General features: G+C 39.5%; 1 protein-coding gene across 1 annotated transcript; it reads left to right on the top strand.

Annotated features, from left to right (window-relative positions):
- The first annotated feature begins 5 nt into the window (after positions 1 to 5).
- On the top strand, positions 6 to 22,338 carry LOC139131036 (SWI/SNF-related matrix-associated actin-dependent regulator of chromatin subfamily A member 5-like). Its single transcript, XM_070696957.1, is given in 23 exon segments — positions 6 to 148; positions 1,338 to 1,430; positions 2,142 to 2,311; positions 4,920 to 5,117; positions 5,958 to 6,141; positions 7,260 to 7,415; positions 7,887 to 8,006; positions 8,008 to 8,088; positions 8,919 to 9,255; positions 9,605 to 9,726; positions 13,873 to 14,025; positions 14,717 to 14,849; positions 15,742 to 15,887; positions 16,394 to 16,513; positions 16,882 to 16,995; positions 17,180 to 17,219; positions 17,222 to 17,292; positions 17,860 to 17,982; positions 18,388 to 18,504; positions 18,833 to 18,967; positions 19,458 to 19,670; positions 20,898 to 21,017; positions 21,578 to 22,338. Coding segments are annotated over 23 exon segments (3,075 nt in total). The 5' UTR covers positions 6 to 97; the 3' UTR covers positions 21,656 to 22,338.
- Positions 22,339 to 23,518: the final 1,180 nt, after the last annotated feature.

The following is a 23,518-nucleotide window of genomic DNA, read 5'->3' as shown; positions in this document are numbered from 1 at the left end:
GGTAATTTCCGGTAGTACTTCGGATCGCGCCTTGCCGGCAAAATCGACACCTGAACAAAGGGCTATATCACTGCGACTTACAATAATATCGACAAAAATGTCGAGTATGGATAGCAGCGATAGCTCTCCGGAAGTCCCTGAGCCTATGGTAAGCTTTTATAAAGTGTTATAATATCGTAGAATATCACAGAAGCTTCCACTGCTTGTTGGCATGAAACGTTGACTATCACTAAAACTTCACACCGCGTACGTATCCAAACATGGCCGATTACGTTGAAATGAATGGGTAATCCCGCGGAGGTTCCGTATTGTATCGTGTGAGGACCGATGTGGAGGTCGTTTGCTTTTTAATGGATTTTTTTACTGCTTAAACTCATCTATTTCGGGTTTTCAAGCCTAAATATCATCACCAGATCAGTAAAGTAATTGATTTCGTAACATCTTTCTCAGTATTTATCCTGTCAGCAAGATTTCATGCGTTTCCGGTTTTAATCTGCATTGTTACTGTTAGCAGTATAGGAAGACTGATCAAACGCCAAGAAGCGCGCGTACACGTTAATATTACTAAAGCAGCCATTTGCATTGCAGGTGTCTGCTTCTCAATCTAATAAGGATTATTAAATCAAATAATTTCTCTAATCACTATCATTGAGCTCGCTTCCCCAACTCTTGTCAAATAAGTTATTTGAGTGACTGGAAACTCCCCTTGCTTCGATGAAATACGAAGTAAACCGTCAAGCTACTCGTGCTTTGGGTTTTTTGTTGAGGTTGTCCAGTGGCTTCCAGTAAATTGTACGAAAGGAAATTTTATGGCGCTGTCGTGAAATACATCTATTAGTCTTCCAAACCGCCTTGCAATGATCTGCAAGTGGTCACTGTATGGCTTCTTCAGCGCATCTTGAAGACGCTCAGATTCTGAGTGAGAAATGCGTGTTTCAATTTGCTCGTATATCATCCATGGAGCCTCTTTGGCAATGATTCAGTTTAGAGGACAGCTATCGGTAAGGAATTAGGTCATCTTACGGAAACCTTCCAGCAAAAGTTAACAGCCATAATATCGTTCCCAAAAGATGTATACAATCATGAGTGGATAATAATCCTGGTTGTGTGTCATATTTAGCCCAGTATACTATACATACATATTGACTTACTATACATGACCTGACTTGTATCCCCCTTACCTTATACCCTTTCTTGCCAACTTGAATTTTGTCAAATTTGTGTTTATGACAACTCCAAAATTAAACTATAAATTCAGGTTAAAAAAATTGAAGGTTCTGGAATCTTCATGGTAGTCTATATGGTTAAATTTTCACATTTTTCTGTTTGCCAACCAGTGCATGCAGCTTCCGGGCCCTGCCCCAATAACGCTGAAAAGCCCACCTAAGGGAAGTCAAGTACAAGATGGTGAAGACTATGAGCAGAAATTGGTAAGTGAATTCAGAACTTTCTTAGTCCCCCAATTTTAAGTCCAATTGACCATCCTGGAAACCTAGTATAATTAAAATCAAGATTATTGCCATGTCACCTTACCAATCTATGATCCAGGCTAATTTTTTTTCACATGTTTATTTGAAGGTCTGTTGGACACATTTTGAAATGTGCAATAGAACACAAAGAGGATAGGGCAAAATAAAATTGTTTAGGGCAAAATTATCAGTCTTTGAAAGAAACTGTCATGTGATTGCCAGCACACTAAAAAATTGACTTGGACTCGCTATTCCTGGCCTTGATAATAGTGAATTTAAGTAAATGCAAGGTGGGATGTGCTGAAAGCTTTTTAGCTTACAAACAATGGGAATACTGACTCTGAAGAATTTTGGTACAAGACAAATTTAGATATTAACCTCTAAAATAAAAGGATGTAGCATTAAAAGTGAATTGTGTGTTGGGAAAAACCAAGATTTACTAGTGAATCTCTCCAAAACTGTATTGTTAGAATATTGCGCTTGTATCTGGTGACTTGGCTGCTCTTGGTTTACTTACCATCAATCATCAATATGGCAACAAACACAGTAAGACTTTTTTTTTTAAGATTTCTCAGGAAGATATATTTTGTATCGATCAGTAATAATGGTTATACTGTATCAAATTCGATCAAATTGGTGCCATTTGTTTGTTGCCATGGTTATTTTTTTCAGACAAGGGATCGTGCAAACAGGTTTGATTACCTGCTGCAGCAGACGGAAATCTTCACTCACTTTGTGAGCAGCACCGCATCCAGCAAAACACCCACCAGTCCGCTGAAGATGAAACCGGGCCGACCCAAAACAAAGAAGGACGAGCGAGCGAAGCTCTCGGCAGTCGGAGAGTAAGTTTTTGTTCTGATCCCCCCACTGGAGTACTAAGACCATCTTCTCATGACCATCTGTAGTCTCACTTTCGTAAAGTAATCCTTTGGCTAGCTGGTCTTTTAGGTCAGTTGATTTCATTTTGGGTAAAAGGGTCACCTGTATCTATCTTTTGCATCTCTGTCACCTCTGGAGCTGTTCTCAATGTTAAAAAAAAAAAAGAAAAAAACCACAAATCCTTTGCATAAAGTCTAACCCCAAAGCGTAGTGGCTTGTTGTCTTCTGACCTCAATGCAGATTTTCTCACAATAGAAATACTAGCCTATCGAAGACCAAGGAAGTTCCTGCTAAAGACGATCGTTCAAAGTTGTCAGCCGCTGGAGAGTAAGTTCGATTTACGATTCACTGGTAAACTTTAACACCCCTCTGGCCCCCTACAAGCTTCTCTATTCCTCCCCGACTTACCCATCCATGTTTCAACATGATGGACTGCACATTGGTGTCGCAACTGATTGCGGAAACGCTGGGCTTCCAAGCAGCTCCTCTCGGATGGTTTAATTAGTTAGTGACACTCTCAAGATGGTACTTAATCATATTGGTAGTTTATAACCAAGTGAAGGTTCACCAAACATGGACAATGTTTGTACGTTCTTGTCTAGAACTTCTCTGTAGTTTTCAAAGGTACTCAAGTAAGTTTTGAGATATTCTGGGCAAGAAAGTTCAAGCCTGTATTCATGATGAATTGATCAGCACCAGGGTTCTCCGCGAGGGGATTTTGAGGGTTGGGCCACCCCTCTGATTTTCAGACTATCTACTTATTTGTTAATAACTAAACAAATGTAAATATATTTCCATAACATAAGAATATGCAAATTATGCATTGTTGTGTAAACCGGCCACCCCTCTCTTTTTACCAAGCTGTGGAGAACACTGAGCACTCTATGTCTTTGGCTCAATTGAAGAATGCTGGGTCAAGTCTTGAAAACAACAGAGTTTACTTAGGGGGCCTCTCACAGCCTTTTGAAGCAACATGGCCCCCTAGGAATTTGTTAATTTATAAAATTATCCAGTGTATGCCCAGACTTCTTCAGTTTTGCCATATTGGCGATCAGGGTTCCAATAATTGTACCAGTAAGTCATCCAAATGGCAACAGGTTCAATGTAGCAAAGCAACAGCTCTGTGGTTTGAGAAAACAGAATATTAAGGATTACAACAGGTGACAGAAGACCAAGACAGAAACTTGGAAATTATGTCAACGAGGCTGCGATATTTGTGCACATTCTTGCTTTAGTGATTTAGCTTTGCTTGAGTTTGATTAGGTAGTTGCCAAATGCGAAACAGGATGACCGGCACACCAGCCTACATGGTACTGCCGTGAAAGCCACAAGTTGTAGTGCATGCTACTAGTAGGACTTGATGGGGGATGAGCCGAGCTGAACATATTTTCTACAGCTTGAAGAGTCTTCTAGTGGAAGTGTTGAATGCAGGAAACTCAAGCCAGCTCTTGATGTGTCAATAAAGATTTCTTGGTTTCATCGGGCAAAATTTGGTGAACCTTCACTTAAATAAGGGCAAAATGTTTCAATTTCTCATTTTCAGTCGTAGAAAAATTTCTTTTTTTCCTGCGACATGAGAATATGAAACTTGGGATCATTTTGGGATAAATAAATATTTCATCTGAGTGTAATGTTTTCTTATGCCGGACAAGAAGGGGTTGGCCCACCAAATGTTTTGTTGTGAAATCAGTGTAGAATATCAAGCAGAAGATGAAAACTGGCTGTTTCGAAACATGTGAAATTACTACTCACACTTAGAAATTGATAAAGAGTATTTCAGGTGTGCAGTGAATTTCATTGAGCAAAATTTCCTTTTGATCCTTGTACTTTGATAGTTTTGTTAGGTCTCAGATGTCGAAATCTAACACATTATGACGTTGAGTTATGGAGTTATAAGATTAGATGATAATCCTCAACCAAAACAGTTTTGCTGTTGGCATACCTGCTCTTGACAAGATGAGAAAACATTGCACTGATGTAAATAAAGTACACACATAATGCCATAAGTTGATGGAAGGAGATGCCAAACTCACGTAGGACGGTGTTCTCCTTAGAAATGTCAGTAGGAGGTGGTATTTTAGTGGAGGGGGTTTCTTGTCGATTAGTGTACAATAGAAGTAATGGTCCCTCTGTACTGTTCTAGGGCTAGGGAGAACACTGTCATGACTCCGAGTTAAGCTTCTCTTGGTCAGGTTGAATCTTGTTGAATACCCATGTTCTGCTGTAGAAACTTGAAAAACAGTTCAAAACAATTCTCAATGTCAAAGGTGATGTTGATGTTGGCAAAAACAATCTATATTTTGACTTCTGGATACGTGTACATGCGTCAAATGAATGACTTGTCAAATCTAATGCCAACCTTGAAATATTGCAAAAGCTGGAATTTTGTGGGATATTGGTATCACTTAATGAAATTCAACGTGACCCCGGCAACTGGTAACGGCTGTAGGGAGAGATGAGAAGAGCCTCAATGGCACGGAATGTATGTCAATTTGTACTCGGAATTAAGATACATCTGGTGCAGCAGGGTTTGTTTAAACCTACAACTTTGTGGTTTTTCTCTTTCTGCAGTCATCGACATCGGATGACAGAGCAGGAGGAAGATGAGGAATTGATGTCAGAGCAAAGGAAAGCCACACAGGTGGTGACCCGATTTGAGGAGTCGCCGTCATACATCAAGTTTGGAGAGATGAGAGACTATCAGGTCCGAGGTCTCAATTGGATGATTTCACTGTATGAGCACGGTATCAATGGCATCCTTGCTGATGAATGGTGAGGCAACAAGAGTTTCTTTATTTTCATGGAATCCCGGTGATTTCCATGTTGCTATCGACGTTGCTGCAATGCCTTCAATTTCACTGCTATTAATGCTGTTCCAGGTTTGCAAAGGCGATTGGTTGATTTCAGAAATTTGAATTCAGTAATACAAAAGCGAATGATTGAATGATCTGTTTGTATGTTCACATCAGAAAAGAAAACCATCACCTGCCCGCTTGCCTGGCACAGGTAAATTTATCTTCCCAATGGGCAAGTAGGAAATGATTTCTGGTTTTTGGTTTCACTGACATCAGAGGTGAGGTGTATCGGGTAAACAAAATGTGAACTATCAGGAGAGGTAAATGTGGCTAAGGTGGGCAAATTTTCAAAGTTACCTGATACAGATGTCTGGTAGTTATTTTCCATGATTTTCCTACACTGGTTGGCCATTGTTTTGTTGGAAACTATTAACTCTGCCTGGCCCCTTGAGTCTGGCAGCCTGTTGTTTACATCGTTCTTTTTCATCTTTTCCCTTTTGATCAACAAAAGATGATGTGGAAAGTGATTGTGGGAATGGCAAAAGTAACATTTTGTGTCACTGATTGTACTAGTTTCAAAGCTAAGCAGACTTCATATATAAATTATGCAAATAGGTATGCAAATTAGTCAATAATTGTATCAAAAATTCCTAGGTGAACTGTTAATTTTTTTTAAGCCTCTTTCGTAACAGAGATCTACTTGTGATTGTGTGGTTCCATTTGTTGTTCAGTAGAAATTGGACATCACTGTAAATTGTTTGGTCTTCACAGTCTTGAAAATTACAGTCTCCACACTGTCTTTTTACTTATTTTCACAGGGTTTGGGTAAAACACTACAGACAATATCACTGATTGGCTACATGAAGCACTACAGAAATATTCCCAGCCCACATCTGGTCATCTGTCCCAAGTCAACTCTGGCCAACTGGATGGCTGAGTTCAAAAAGTGGTGTCCAAGCATGAGGGCAGTGTGTCTCATCGGTGACCAAGAAACAAGGGTAAAGTATATGTCATAAAATCTCACTGTGCACTTTTTTATGTCAAGTTTGTTGTTAGATATACATAGTGGCGTTGATCATTTAAAAAGTATTTGCAGAGAAAATTGAATGGACTGCATTGACATCTATGTGTCAAGATAGGAGAGTAGCACATTTTTCCTATTTTTTTCATTAACCCTTTTCCTGCCAAGGTCATATTTCACTATCAGGTCAAGTTGGTTAAAACTAGTAAAGCAAAACATGTCCCATATGGTGCATTTTAACAAAGACTTGAAGATTTGAAGGTCCCTGAAGACAGAGATATCGTAAACATGATTTTTACAGACTAAAGCTGCTATAACATACTAAGCCATGTAGATGAAAGTACATAATATTTTGGTTTTGGCTCAATACCACTTTTGACTGACTTGGCTTAAAGAGATGTGATACTATCTGGCCGGAAAAGGTTCATTAACCTTTTGATCACCAAAGTCAATTTTTGTTGCCTTTATAAAATTTACCCCAGTCAATTTTTTTCGAATTTTTGCAAAAAATTTTGATAAAAAATTGAAGCAAATGAAATGTAATGGCCATTTGGTCCAAAATCATCAAAAAATTGCAGAAAAAGTCACAAAAATAAGTAAATGTTGCTCTAAAATTGTAGTGGGAAGAATTGCAGCACTCAAAGGGTTAAACTGCCTGTTTACAGCTATGAGGTAGAATGTGTCCTGGCAATTCCCTCCAGAGGTATTGCTGTATCGTAGAACTGTGTAACATAGTGTTAGTATCCTATTGCCTTGCTAATCAACCGCTCAAACGTGTGACATGGCTGATTGACACTGTTCAGTGAAGCCATTATACAGGTGGCTGTTCTTCAAAACTCACTCCCATTGCAGCAATTCAAATTCCATTGCCCAAAATATTAATAAAATGAAATTCCAGAACTTTTATTCTGACAAAGTATCATTTGTAGAGAAGTCTTTCTGGGTCACTCTCCCACCTATCTGTCACTGTTACCCAGTATATTTCAAAATCCTCAGTTATTGTGGAAGGGGTAAAGCAACAGTCTTCCCTCAACCCAGATAGAGAGGGTGATGATTGAATTGCATTATAAAGGCTGTATGTTTTGTGTTTTACAGGCAGCGTTTATACGAGACGTGATGTTGCCCGGGGAGTGGGATGTGTGCATCACTTCGTACGAGATGGCCATCCGTGAAAAGTCAGTCTTCAAGAAATTCAACTGGAGGTATCTGACTATCGATGAGGCTCACAGAATCAAAAATGAAAAGTCAAAAGTAAGTGCAGACTGCGTATGAGAGACAGTGTCAATGACAGCTTCAATAAAGGTGTTCTTCCGTGGTGGTACAGTCACCATGAACTATACCCTGTTCAGAGATAGTACACTTGAATGCAGGGTCTAAAAATCAACGTGAAAGTACTTCTAATACCGGATTGCTGGATATCATATTCATTTATGCAATTTTTATTACATGTTTTGTAAGTATATATGTGAAACATACCGTATGATGTCCATGTTCAATATGTACCTATATTCCAACACAGTTTGTGCTTGCTATATTGTAATTAGATGTGTGTGACAAGAAGCATTTATGTGACTGCCCATTAGCCTGTTCACCCCAACTTTCGTGTAAGCAGGTCCACAATCACCATTGATAACAATGGGATTCGGCCAAACCATTGGTGGTGAAAGGGGTAACTGGGACAATTTTGCAATAAAACTAACCTATTGTCATTTCGTCCATAAGTTATCAGAGATTGTCAGAGAATTCCGATCAACCAATCGTCTGCTGCTGACTGGAACACCCTTGCAGAACAACCTCCACGAGCTGTGGGCCTTGCTCAATTTCCTCCTCCCGGATGTCTTCAAACTCTTCTTCGGACTTTGATGCCTGGTTTGACACCAACAACTGTCTCGACAACAAAGACCTGGTACAGCGTTTACACAGGGTAAGCTACAGATCTCAGCCCACCACAATGGTGTTGTGTAGCTCTCTGTCTCAACACAGAGTTTCAATTTCAATATCATTTTGCCATGTTTTGGGTAGTGTTTACAAAGTGACTACTTATGTGAGATAAAACTTTCTAACTTTTACTTATGTATCCAACATTGTGAGAATGGGCCAATTGCAATATTACCCAAGTTCAATCTTAGGAGTGTGTTTAAATCGTAGTTTCAGTAATATCAGTAGCTTTGAGGGTAGTGTGCATCTCAAAATTGAAAGACTTAAATTTTGCTCAAAGTTTTCATCAGAAAACTTAAATTCATTCCATTTTGAAATCAAAAATAAAAATCAGGGGTCACGATGCAAAATTTTGTACAAGAGAGACAAATTACCCCAATGTTTTCCGAAATTCAAAATGGCCGCCATCCCTATGTAAGCTCTATAGTGGAAAATTGAAATTTTTTATTTTCACAAAATTAAGCCTGTTATAACTTAGGTTCTCTATGAGCTTCAAAATGAACCCCAACAAGAGGTAGATCAAAAACATATAAGTAAAAGTCGAGTGCAGTGTCACATAGGTGTTGCTGAGGCACATTATACCTTAACTGAATCATGTATTTCATCACGTATACAACTGCACCTCCAAGGATCATATGAATGGGTTAAACCCTGTCTGAATAACAATGAAGTCAAACGCAAAGACCACAGTTCACTCATCGGAATGAACGGGTTCATGCATTTGTGGCAATTCTCTGAGCATCGACACTCAGTGTCCACAGTGTCTGTAAGTTGACAGCTACACCCATCTTCCGTAACTCGCTGGTTTTGTGACAGGTTCTACGACCCTTCCTGCTGCGTCGTCTGAAGGCCGACGTGGAGAAGAAGCTGCTGCCAAAGAAAGAAACCAAAATTTACGTGGGTCTGAGCAAGATGCAGAGAGAGTGGTACACCAAGATCCTGATGAAGGACATCGATGTGGTGAACGGGGCTGGCAAGACAGACAAAATGAGGCTGCTTAACATCCTCATGCAGCTCAGAAAGTGTTGCAATCACCCGTACCTGTTTGACGGCGCAGAACCGGGTCCCCCGTACACCACAGATTATCACCTGGCGGAGAACTGCGGCAAGATGGTGATTCTTGACAGACTACTGCCAAAGCTTCAACAACAAGGTCAGTGACAGCATATTGCACCCTTAGCAGACATGTTCATAGTATTTTTACTGACAATAGGTTTAGCGGACAAGCCCATTAAATTTAGGGTCGGGGGCATACATAATAAAATAGGGCCCTCTAGGATTATGTTAGTCTGTAGAATCTTTCAATGAGGGCCTGGTATTCTTCAGTTGATCAGAGATTCCAGTGATTTCATAAGGTTTTCCTAGGGGGCCTTACATACTTATAAAATAGGGCCCCCTTTGATTATTTTTACTGTGTAAAACTTTTCCGTTTGGGCCCGGATTCTTCGGTCTTACCACAATTCCAGTGATCTCACTTTGGTTTGATTTTCTCCTCCATCCAGGCTCCCGCGTGCTGATATTCAGTCAGATGACAAGAGTGCTGGACATCTTGGAAGATTATTGTATGTGGCGGGGATATCAGTACTGCCGTATTGATGGTCAGACGCCTCATGATGACCGACAGGTAAGACTCAGAATATTTTTCACAAAAAGAAAAGCCTGGTGCTATTCTCGCTGTAGGTTTGTAAGTGGAAATTTAACCGCCTGTATTTGTTTTGACCTCCATGGTATGACTTCTTGGGCGTCTCTCATAGAACACTGCTGCAGAGTAGACGGCCAATTTTATAATGCATGAACAATAAAGCAATGAGTCAGTAAATATTGCCGTTTTAAAAGAGAGTAAAGTGTGCATGAACACTCAGATGGCAGTGTAGAAGCTATGAAAAGTGATCTTTCCTATGGTCTGTGCTTCAGACTGAAACACAGCTACCCAGATGATGTTTTGTTTAGGCTGCTGGTCTCCACCAAGGATTTATTGATGTATACATGTATGTAAATCGAGAAAGACACATTATTTTCAGAAGTGATGTTGATTGTGAAAGACTTCATAAATCTTTATCCTGCCAAGCTTCATATTTTACCAGGTCAAGTTGGTTAAAAGTAGTGAAGCAGATCACGACCTATATATATTGTGTTTTGACAAAAAATTGAACATTTGAAGGTCCTTGAAAACAGATACTGTAAACATGCTTTATATGGACCTAAGCTGCCGTAACATTTTAAGCTAAAAGTGAGTGAAATCTGTATGGTTTAGGTTCAATACAGCTTTTTACTGACTTAAAGGTATGGAAATCGATCCCAGGGCCTAGGAGTGGCACATGTAAAACAGTGTGTATCTTTGCGTCAGAGGCGGAATAAATCTATTTATCCAGGAAATCTTAATCCCGACTGCTATGTTTGTACGCACATAGAGCCAGTCGACGTTAGGGACACAAAAAACAACACGAGGAACAAACAGGCAGTGGTTTTGAACAAAATCAATGTACCCGGTACTTCACCGATGTCTGTAACTCAGTACATGAAAATATTCGTAGCTTGACGCACTTTGAACATAGCTCGTAACAAGTGACAGCGGAAAGCCCACAGAACTACGTGTACAACTATAACAGCCACTCATGTAGTTGGCGCTCAGTGAAGATTTTTCGATCAACAACTTTGACGGATGATGGACTGACCTTTTCTACCGCAATTGTTATCTCCCTCGATTCAGCACAAATTTTTCGTATGGACTGTTGATGCGGTGTTTACAGTTGTACGTAGTGGTAAATCCTAGTCGTATTTACGACTGCTGCGTAAACAGTCACTGAATAAATTTTGCACGCATTTACGAGCACTGGATATTACTACCGTTTTTAATCGAAAACCGTCCGTATACGCACATGACAGTTGTGACAAAAACAACACAAAAAATCTGGCGTACATTGTTACTGCATTACTTTGACCAAAAAATCACCCAAATGCCGAACGGTGATCATACAGAACTATGATGCAGTTTTCTGGACTAAACGACCCCAAACCGACCGGGTCCCAGTCAACTGTGCCGGGCTCGACGTCTACTCTATCAGCGTCAACTCAAACTTTCACTCCAGAAAACTTTACCCCACAAACTGGGAATATACTAAATTTACTTTGAAAAAATTTCAAACTTTGTATCGTATTGAAAAAATCTTACCGGGGCCACGGAGCAAATTAAAAAACCAACAAACCCCAACAGAAACAGTGGAATGATCATTAGTGTGCAAGGTCGCTGTGTTATATGTCAGGGTGAAAAAATCTAGCTTTGAAATTTCTGGACTGTACAAACGGCGGGGCAGAATTAGACAAGATTACGACCAATGTGTTACCGCCGATGGTACATAACATACTGTTGATAGCAGGTAGTTCGGTGTCCAGTAAGAACACGATTCCGAATATATCACGGCTGTTGATTTGAGCTGCCTCCGATCGAAAATTTTCAACACAAAGACATGATATCAATAATTTTGCGAGATTATAAGTACCCGCTGTCTTCTCGCCAAATAGCTGCGATCAAGAAGCAATTGACCGCCGAACACCTGCTTGCTGATCTTATACACAACGTGTAAAAATTGATTATTCCTGCTGAGAAATACGACAGCAAATATTGCAATGTGAATTTCTTACTATCTTCCTCGCAATGGTTTTGCATCTGTGTTTATTTTATCACGGTCACTGGACCATTTCTGACGATTTTTACTAACAAAGAATCAGTTCACACTCATCATGGGAACACATTGCAAAGACGTTCACAAAATTTTCATCACATTCATCACATTACCGTAATCCCCGTTTCAAAGACGTAGGAAATGTATAATGATTTGTTTATCCCGAACTGAAGCCTCTAAATACAAAATGATTTTTCTTCTGAACAACTTCCCGACAACTTTACAATCACACTCTGGTCATCACATGGCGGTTGTAACCGTACATGTGCTGCTGCCAATGGAGAATCAAAAGACTTCAAATCAATAGTCAAAACGTACGGGAAAAGTATCAATATCCAAGCAATGTAAAACAATAATTTTGATAAGGTCAATTATTGTATATTATAAAAAATCTCCAGACCACTCGGAACAGCGTAAGATTATGATCTCACTCATTTGAATACTACACTCACACGGTAGGGTAAAAATATGGGAACTCAGATCGTTATATACTGCTTCCGTCAAACGAGTCCGCTTATCTAAAGACGGCAAAAATGGTAAAAAAGACGGTAAAATGACCATAATTATTATTGCTTGTCTCTGTAAATTTTGCCGACTATTCGTTAGTAGTTGTCGAATTTCTTGAGTTTGTCCGAAAACTATTTCAGTGAATGACGTAAGTTTCAAGACACCCGAGTGCGAACGCAATATCGATATGGAGATAGCAAAATCAGTCACAGACAATCGAGGAAGAACATAAGAGTCTATTAATCTGCGATTTAATTCATCCTAGGTTACCATGAAAGTAAAAAAGGTAATGTTGTGCCCTGGTTGGGAAAGAAAAGTTGATTAAGTTTTCAAAAAAACGTCAGCTAATACTCGAACAAATTAGTAAAAAACTAGCTCAGAAAACGTATAAGAGAAGAACGACATCACCGATCACGGCGATCTTCAGATCTTTTATCATGTTTCAGTCTGAACGGTCAACATTTGATGCCATAATCTATGTCAAGTGTCTCTTTTTGGTCAAATCCGACAGAGATGAATCAATCACGATTTAGTTTCATCGCCCCGACCCGACAGGAAATAATGCTGATAATGAAGCTCATGGGCACCTGTATACATGTAATCGTGGCATGAACGTATCCAATGCCCGTCCACTGCATGAGCCATTGACCGTGCATCGCGAACAAACAACGGTTTTGGATGTCACGAGAGCATTTTTTTCGCAGTCTGTGAGCGGTTGAGTGGTTTGGGTAGGCTGCATACATGTAGATCGGAATCGAGTTGATTTCGGCGGAAAACAGTTAGAAAGTGGTTTTTCGTGCTCCGTCCAAATTGGATCCGCATGTTGCCGGTTTTGTCCATGGTAATCAGCAGAGCTGTGGTGGGAGGCCGTATAACGCCGGGAATACACGTCATCGTACGCAGGGCTATGCCACAACATACTTCCAAAGGCGATCTATCGTAAAATATCGTACTGCAGGTCAACGAAAACATCACCCATTCATAGGCCTACAGGTACACATATCAACGAACAAAAAGGGAGAGGCAATCTGCTTGAAACCATGAAGTAGTCCGTTTGTGTCTGAATTCATTGAGGCGCGTGTTCAGTAACTGTTGGTCAAGTTTTTCGTTCAGTAGTAAGAATCGTTTATTCATTGTTGACATCGTAATCGATCCGATGTACACAACAAATGTTTGATCGTTTGCACCTTTGCGCGTCCCCTCGTGATTGGCAGCTGTTTGAATGCTTTCATCTATTGTTCGTTGGACGCTTCGAACACAGCATCGAAGCAGTTTTGGCATAAAAAATCAACTTAAAATGGAAAAAATGAGAGAATTTCGCCAACAGGGTGATGCCACAAGTATTCACAAAACGTAATATGTTGGAACAGTGCTTTAATTTACACCATGGTTGTTGAAAGATCCAGATTTTCGGGAGCATTCGTTGACGTTGTTACCATGTGCCACTCATGTTGGATTATGAATCCCCAGGGAGATAGGGGGTATTTATAGGCTCCCCTGCCTTTAACAAATGTGGAAGTGATGCTCGTTAACAGGAAAAAAGTTTAAGTTGAGTATATTTCTTCATTTTACTTACACAGTCCAGTATAGATGACTACAACCATCCAGAGAGCAAGAAGTTCATATTCATGTTGAGTACCCGTGCTGGTGGTCTGGGAATTAATTTAGCCACAGCCGACATTGTTATATTGTATGATAGTGATTGGAACCCGCAGGTTGATTTACAAGCTATGGTGAGTAATTTTGAGAGTGTCATCATCATCAATTGATACATTCATGACGGGCAGGGACATGTTCAATGTGTACTTGCTGGGTGTCATTTTCATACAGCGGGTAGGCCTATCATCTTCAGCTAATTCACAAATCCTAGCCCAGACAAGTACTTTCATCACTTTTGGTACGAACCTTTTCAGGAAAGAAATGTTTGCGTGTAACACACTTCAGAAACACTCGGCCAAATCTTTGTTGGGAAAAAAGTTAGGTGTTCTTAGGGGGCCCACCTTTAGCTTTTTGAAGCTAATGAACCCCCTATGATTAAATTTATTGTTGAAATTGGTTCAGTGTGGGCCATGAACTATTCAATCTTGCCTTACCCAGTAGTCATGAAGGATTTCAATCAATCTTCTTATCAACGGCTGCAAACTTCATCATTTATTTGAATTCTATAAAACTCTTAATGTTTTGAATTACATTTATTTTTTGATAATCAGAAGAACAGACTTGTTAGCTTTTGACAGGCCAGTATTCTCCAGTGCTAACAATTTTTTTCCTAGTTGCTCCAGCGAACCACATTTCAAGAACTATGTCAAATTTTTAGCTATCATCTTTGTGCAGTCCATTGCTCTTTCATGCTGTAAGCATACATTCAAAGCACTTTGTGTAACATGTTTGTCGAGAATTAACCTGGTCTTTGTGTTGTAACAGGATCGAGCCCATCGTATTGGTCAGAAGAAACAAGTGTGTGTGTTCCGTTTCATCACAGAGAACACCGTTGAAGAGCGTATCGTGGAAAGAGCCGAAATGAAACTCAGGTTGGATAACATAGTCATTCAACAAGGTAAGAAAGTGAATTACACTCATATTTTGGACGCACTGTTACTCTTCAGTTTCTGTGTTATTTGATATTTGTGGTTACCTCATCAGACAATTAAATGATTATAACTATCTTGGTAACCACATCCAAGCCCATATGGACTAGAGTCAACTTACCTTTGACCCTTTCAACCCTGACCCCCCCAACATTGTGTGGAAATTTATGTCATGTCACGTTGCAAAAGATAAAAAATACTCACACATAGCCTTAAGGTAGAATGCGCCTCGAAAGTGAAAGACTTAAACTTTTGCTCAAACTTTCCTTAAGGAATATTTCAACCATTCTCTTTCAAAATCAAGAATAAAAATCGGGGGTCACCGTGCAAATTTTGGTACTAGATAAACAAATAACCCAAGATTTACCGATATTTGAAATTCAAAATGGCCGCCACCCCTGTGTTAACTCTATGGAGAAAAATAAAAATTTTCGAATTTCGAAAAACTAAGCCGGTGAAAAGTTTTCTTACACCAAGAGCTTTAAAATGAACCCCAACAAGTGGTATATCAGAAGAGAATTGTAAAAGTTTGAGAGTCCGAAGGTCTGTCCCCGAGGTGCGTTCTACCTTAAATGGACAAAAAATGTTTTAATTATTATATGGTACAGTGCATCCTGATGTACAACAGTGTAGTAGACAGTGATATATTATGTTTTTCTGTGAGCACAGTGATTCATAAGTTTGCAAAGGAGCCGATAAAAAGATGTTGCAACATCAAATGTAACACCCCAATGAATAGCCCAGCATTCGTAGAGTATGGAAGAAAATTGGGGTGGGGTGGGGGGGATACAATAAAGTATCAGCTACCATCTTTCTTCTGTATATTGTGATCCACTTCAATTTATGGCTCTTCTGTAACAGGTCGCCTGGTTGATTCCAACGTGAAGGTCAGCAAAGACGAGATGCTGAACATGATTCGCCACGGAGCTGATTACGTGTTTGCATCCAAAGACAGCACGGTCTCAGAGGAAGACATCGATCAGATCATCCAGTTTGGAGAGCAGAAGGTACAGTAAAGAAGCGTTTGAACTGCTTGTATTCTCTTACCTTGCCTTGACAACAAGTAGGATTGGATATGGTTAGGTTTTTTGCATCTGCAGGGGACAAAACTGTGTAATATCACAAAGATGCGTGTGGACAATGTTAAATTGGTGTACAGGTTTATGCTTATTTGGTCTCATGATCAATCATCTTGTCTGTAACCTGCAGCCTTAATTTTTTATAGGGCAAAAAATGTCGCCCTGAAGAGAAATTCAAAGACAAGTACTTTCACTCCCTTAGTGAGACAAAGACAGAAACGCACACATGCATACACACAAACACACACATACACACAGACACACACACAACACACACACGAATACAGATTTTAGTAGATCTGGTCAAGGTGAAATATTTGTGTTCAAATATTGTACGTACTGGGACATTCAAGCATGCATGTCTTCCTATATATTATGCTTTGTCTTCCTGTATATTCTACATTTCTCCATGACTTCCTTTTTTTTCTATCCAGACGCAAGAACTGGCGAAGAAGTTGAGTGACTTTGGTGAAGGTCAGCTCAGAAATTTCAGCATGGAACAACCAGAGAGTATCTTTCACTTTGAAGGTGAAGATTATAAAGAGAAACAGAAGGTAAAGTAAAATGTTGAATCTCAACATGAACAGATCATGCGACAGCTGACGCTTGTTAAGGTGGTGGACGCTATGGAGGGGAGGACAGTAAATACATGTAGTTCTCATGCAAACTTGACTCTCATACAGAACTTGACTTTCCTTTATAAGTGCTGTATCCAAATGGTTAAACTATAGTGCAGCATAGAAATTTTCCCCAACGTTAAATTTGAAAGACTTGAAGAGAGAAAACTAATTCCTTAGACAAGGGCTAGGTTTATAGGCATTTGCAAAATTGCAGAGAGATGCAGACGTTTCTTGTGTTTTGGCCTTTGAATCATGTATGACGAGTGTGTGTGTGTCTCATCATGCGGTTACTTTCACTGCAGGCATCCGGTATTGGACACTGGATTGAACCACCCAAGAGAGAAAGGAAAGCCAATTATGCGGTCGATGCATACTTCCGTGAAGCCCTCCGTGTGAGCGAACCAAAGGCACCAAAGGTGAGAATGGTATTTGTGTCTTTTCAAGACTTTTTTAAACTGGTACCCACTCATTATTGTATATGAATGAATGAAAAACGATGGAGTCTTTTTCTTGTCACAAAACAACATAAATCTACAATGGTCCATCACTTTCATTTGTTTACAATTGCCAAAGTAATGTTGCTTGAACTATTTCTTGCAGGCACCCAGACCACCAAAGCAACCCAATGTTCAAGATTTCCAGTTTTCCCTCCGAGGTTGTTTGAGCTCCTTGACAAAGAAATCCTGTACTACCGAAAGAGCATCGGCTACAAGGTAAAGTACGCCCTCAGTTTTGATATTTGTAGTTTCTGTGAGTATAGGATATACATGTGTAGTGCACTGAAGGCAATTTGACTTTTGGAGGTGTTTATTGCAAATACAAAAACACAATCACTATAATAACACCACGACTTTAAGATAGTTTGTGCCTCAAAATTGAAAGACTTCAAATTTTGCTGAAACTTTCCATAAGAAACTTTAAACCATTCCTTTTCCAAATCAAGAATAAAAATCAGACATCACCATGCAAACTTTGGTACTAGCGAAACAAATTATGCAATCTTTAACGATACTTGAAACATAAAATGGTGACCATCCCTGTGTTAACGCTAATGGGAAAACAAAATTCCCCATTTTCACAAAAGTAAGACAGCGACTATTTTACTCAGTACATAAGCTCCAAAATGAGCCACAACTAGCTGTAGTCCAAAACAGTACTGTAAAAGTTGAAGAGTCTGACTATGTAACCCCTGTAGTCACTTTCTACCTTGAAATGAAAATCTTTTCCAAGGGTCTTTAACAATCTGGATGATTTCTCACTCTTCATAATTTTGTTTTCAGGTGCCCTTGAACCCTGAACTTCCAAACGCAACACAAGCGAGGAAAGAAGAGCAGAAGAGGATCGATGAGGCCACTCAACTTCTTGAAGAAGAAATCGAAGAAAAGGAGAAACTGCTACAGCAGGCAAGTTGTGTTTTCCCTATCTCATTGTGTTTCTCAATCTCATTGTAAGGAAATGCTCAGAAAACTTTCAGTACTTGACAAATAGAGGGAATAAATTTATGTGCATTGATAGGTCCTTTTCTGGTTAAAATCACGTTCATGTTTAATCTACATTTGTTGTAAAGATGTCCATCTTTCTTTCTACCGTTTCTGGTACATATCTTTTGCAATCAAAAGGAAGTCTTCGCTGTAAATAACGGTATTTGTCCATTACAGAAATTTCCATCTATGAGTATTTTCAATGCTGTATATTATTTTTTCAGCCTGGTTTGTAATAACATGGCTGTCACCATTGTGTGTAAGTTTTGATAGCTATGCATGGATGCACTTTGTCATTTTCCAACCTGTACATTTCACTCCTTGCAGGGATTCACCAATTGGAGCAAGCGTGATTTCAACCAGTTCGTGAAGGCCAATGAGAAACACGGCCGTGACGACATCGACAGCATAGCCAGGGAAGTAGAAGGCAAAACTCCCGATGAGGTACATGTAACTTCTACAGTGTTGATAAATCTTTTCAAAAAATATAAAAGTGTGAAACCCAGAGAGGATCCTGAATATTAGTGTCAGAGCCAGTGGCCTGCTTCTTACTTCAAGCAGCTGTGATGTGTTCTAGATCCTCTAACCATATAACCTGTCTTCGTTTTGTACTCATACCCAAGTGTTTTTAGATGCAACCAAGCCATAACTGTCAAGACGGTTACTACCTATACATTGTGTAATTTAGAGAATTAAACAAAAAAACTCCATTATTCCATCATGGCCGACATTTTCTTTGGTTTTACATCAACACCTCTTTGTGCCAATGTAGGTCATCGAGTACTCCACAGTGTTCTGGGAGCGATGCAACGAGCTGCAGGATATCGAGAGGATCATGGCACAGATTGAAAGAGGAGAAGCTAAAATCCAGAGAAAGATAAGCATCAAGAAGGCCCTGGATGCCAAGGTATGGCTCTGTCATTGCTAGTCTACTTTGCAAGTTTTCATTTCTTGTGTTGTCTCAAGGCATATTGTCTAATGGATTGTAACTATGTGTGCCCCGTTGTTTTGTTTTGTTTATGTGGACATGTCTGTTTTCAAATACGTGGTACAGGTGTTGAATATACTCTGTACAATAATATTCCTGTGTGTCCCCCCTCAGGGGGTGTCATTATTATGTGTCAGTGTTACATATATTTCCATGACACAGGAAACATTTGGATTATCTTACCGGACTTTGTACAAAGAAATGTTTAGATTTTCTCCAGTGGATGTAGAGAAGCATTGTAAAATTGTGGAGTACAGTATACACTGCTCATTTCTGTTCATTTATATGCCGTGTCGTACTCAATGAAACATGTTATGGGGGAGCAAGTTCATTGTGGCTTTATAGTCCGTATGTGACCACAGCACCTGTGTTCAAAGCATCACTCATGCACTTTCTGTCGTCATTACAGATGGCGCGGTACAGAGCACCATTCCATCAGCTTCGCATTGCCTACGGAACAAACAAAGGCAAGAACTGGACGGAGGAGGAGGACCGCTTCCTGGTCTGTATGTTACACAAACTTGGATTTGACAAGGAGAATGTCTACGACGAGCTACGCACTGCCTGCAGACAAGCCCCTCAGTTCAGGTTCGACTGGTTCCTCAAGTCAAGAACTGCAATGGTAATTATTCAGCTGTTTACTCAGCAAGACCTTTTTCCCATACAGTATTCAATTTAGCAGCTGCATGTAAGATGAGTAATACATGCAATACTGTGCAGGTATGTTTCTTAACCCTTTTCCGGCCAGACAGTATTACTTCCCCATCTGCCAAAACAGTAAAAATTTGGATTGAGCAAAAAACATATGTATTTTCATCAACTTGGCATGGTCTGTCATAGCAGCTTTAGTCAATAAAAATAATATTTACAGTTTCTCTGTTGTCAGGGGCAAATATAGCACAGTATATTCATATTTCAACCAAACGTATCATTGTAATTTAGCTATCAATATACTGGTATGATATCGTACAAATTCAAGTTCAAAACATCTCACAATATTGAGTGTAACTTTAATATTTTCAAAAGAGACACCTGTATGTAGACTACCAATAGTCATTATATTACCATGCCCTGTCCATCGCGTTTTAATAGGTCATTTAATAGGTCGAGTTAAACCATGTGACTGCCCACAAATACACAGTAATGGTTTGCTTTCATGCCCGTGAATATGAATAATATCGTAAACATAGTAACTTTACGGCTAACACGAAAATTGTATTTTGTACAAAATTCATAATCAACCACAAAATAAAATGGAGCATTTGTGGGCCAAGTTGAGACACTTTTTTTCAAAAAATCTCCGGATTTGCAAAATTTTTGCAGCGCACGCACTACTCACTGACAGGTTCTGGGGCCCCGTTGTCGTTCGCATGGGAAATTTTCGTAAATTTTGACAGTTTTTCAGGGTTCGTTGATAATATAATGGAAATACCAGACTCCGCCCTGATCATTAACGTTTATTTATGAGCGCGGGCGAGAGAAATGCCAAATTAACGGGCTCGGCAAGCCTCGCCCATTTAGTTTTGGATTGACCCTTTGAACACCACAGACAGTTTTTGTTGCCTTTGTAAAATATATCAGAGACAATTTTTTTCAGATTCAGGCAATTTTTTTCAGATTTTCCCCAAACTTTTGATCAGTAACTGTAGCCAATGAAAAGTTGAGTACATCTGGTCCGACACTATTGAAAAAAATCACAGAAAAAGTCATGAAAGCTGGTGAAAACTTTGCACTAAAATTTTGGTGGGGAAAATTACAGCACTCAAAGGGTTAGTATGCTGCTTTACTGAGTGATGTGGTGGCAGAACTCCAGCAACTGTATAATTTCTCCTTTGAAATTTGTCAATAGGAGCTGCAGCGTAGGTGTAACACCCTGATCACACTGATAGAACGTGAAAACCAAGAACTAGAAGAGAAAGAGAAGGCTGACAAGAGAAAGCGAGGCGGAAGGGGCACACCCAAGGTCAAGGTGAATGGCATTTCCCACTTCTTAAAGGCAGTAACAGATGCTGTGTAAAGTCTAGAACTATCGTTTGATTTTTACATTCCCTGTCAGAATCAAAATTTCAGTCGGGTATTTTGTGTTTGGCTTCTCAAATTTTGGCAGAAATGGTAAATCTGCTTCGTATTTAAGACCACTCTGTGGAGATTCATGGTTAACTGATAACCTATCACAGAATTTGACTGTTTTGTCATTGGCAGCAAATAAAATCTGCAATACTTCAGGTGATTCACCTTGCTCTGTAATGGCTCATGTGATCAGTGTCTGAAGAGGGCATCATGTATATTACTGAAGTATTGTCCTTTTGGATTTTATGCAAGTGATCACTGACAATTAAACTACGTGATTAATTCCTATTGTATGCTAAATATGAAAGGATTTTTGTCTTAAATCTTTTACAACGAGTATTGGCCCACCTCACGCAAATTGTAACTGTGGGACCCTCCTCTATACAATTTTAGTGGCAATAACTCAGTATGTTAATGCAATAATGTGCAATCTCAACATGTTTTTTACTTCTCATACAGACTGAGAAGAAGACAGAGAAAAGAAAGGCTGACGGAACACCGGATGGACGTGGCAGACCAAAGAAGAAGAAGACTTAAAGAAAAAGACAACAGTGATTTCTGCATACATCATATATCAAAAGCCGATCATTGAACTCTGAAAAAAAAATAACAGTATTTTTCCTAACACTACATCATCATTCATAGCAGTTAGAACCCAAGCTGTTTTTGTTTGTGCTCTCAGTCCTGAGAGTAAGACAAAAAAAATTACAGATGCTTGATTTTTTTCAGAAGATTACAAACAGTAAAAAACTTCGGACCAAAATTTCAGCTCAGTGGTACCACAAAATTTCCACAAATTATTTCTGTGCGTCGATTTTCATGGGCGCTGGAGCTTTTTGTGACTTTGAACAACCCCCACCCCCCTAGCTACTGTTTGTCATCATTACGGCACATTCAGCCAATAGTCTGAACAGGGAGCGCGTTTTGTCACACTTCATCATATTGGAAGCAAGAGTAAATATTTATTGATGGGGAAATTATCTCAACATTTGCCTTGTCCATCAGAGTAAAGATGATTTTAAAATTTTCCTCAATCATAATATATATACTGCCTCTCCATATTTTACCATGTCAGTGTTTGTTAAGCACAAAAACCTTTACTTAAGTGTTCACACATATCTCGTCTATTTATTTAGCCCGTACACCATACTGTGACGAAATGTGAAACTTAGAAGTGAATATCCTTTTTTCCTTGCGTTTTTTGTCATTAAATGTTTTGTATTTTAACCCTTAAAACGCCATGCCCGTATATATCCGTACACGCCCAACTCACGCTCAGCGCCATGCACGGATATATCCGTACACGGCCTGAGGTTCGCTCAGGCAAAGTTTGGATTTAACAGGTCACCTGACAAATAAATCCATTCCTTACCCTTTGAACCCACTTCAGGTCCATATAAGGACTAAAATAATGACATCATCAGTTGTAGCTACGGCAATTTCCAGTAATTTGAGCGACCTTTCGAGGAAATCGGGTCGACTATTTTTACCGTGAATATCTAATCAGATCTGGTCGCTGACTTCGCCGAAGTGAGAGACATTCTGAACGCTTTTTCCTGCTGTACATCCTAAAGACGATCGTTTTGTGACAAGTTATTGGCCATTTCTTTATAGAAATGACATATTTTGGTATTTTTTGAGGATAATCTCTGAGAAAATGAAGACTTTTTTGATCGGCCGCGAACGTGATTTTGAAGTTGAACAGCGGCTTGAATGGCGTCACCACGGAGCATCGCATTGACCAGCCTCTCTGAAAGCTCAAGTTTGAGTATGTCAGTTCGGTTTTCTAGGCCGAAAACACTAATGATGAAGAAATTTGAAAGGATTTTCACGAAATCTTAATTTAATATGTGATTTTGGAGTGATCAGGTCTGTTTATGTCAAGTAAACTTTGGTATCGCGGCATTCTTCACCGTGTATCAAGATGGCCGCCTATCACGGGTTTGTGTGTACAAAACGTACAACACGGCACGTTCCGAACTGTTGATCTCGCGTCATATTCCTACGTCTATAACATATTCTTTTGTCGAAATATACCCGATATGTAATTATTTATATCATATCTATTGGTTTCTGTTCATTTACTGGCGAATTATGTTGCATGCTCGTCAAAATACGTGATCAAACTTTCGTATGTGTTCACATTGACTGTCATGATTTACGGAGACGTCACGATCAAACGTCAGGGCCAGTACGGTTATCGAAAGCGTTCAGAGGCGAATGTCGTTCTTATTGTACCTCAAACTTATTTTATTTAGTTCTTGAATCGAATTTATTTTCTCAGAAGTTCAGGTAGTGCGTTTTTGTGGTGAAATTTTTCGTCGTTTGCCAATCACAGGGTAGCTAATAACGTAGCTGAATACAGGCTCTGATTTGAATTGCCTTGTAAGATGGCAGCTT

The sequence above is a fragment of the Ptychodera flava genome, chromosome 4 (assembly GCF_041260155.1).
Source record: "Ptychodera flava strain L36383 chromosome 4, AS_Pfla_20210202, whole genome shotgun sequence".
Taxonomy (NCBI): Eukaryota; Metazoa; Hemichordata; class Enteropneusta; family Ptychoderidae; genus Ptychodera; species Ptychodera flava.
This window is presented reverse-complemented; position numbering and strand designations above follow the sequence as displayed.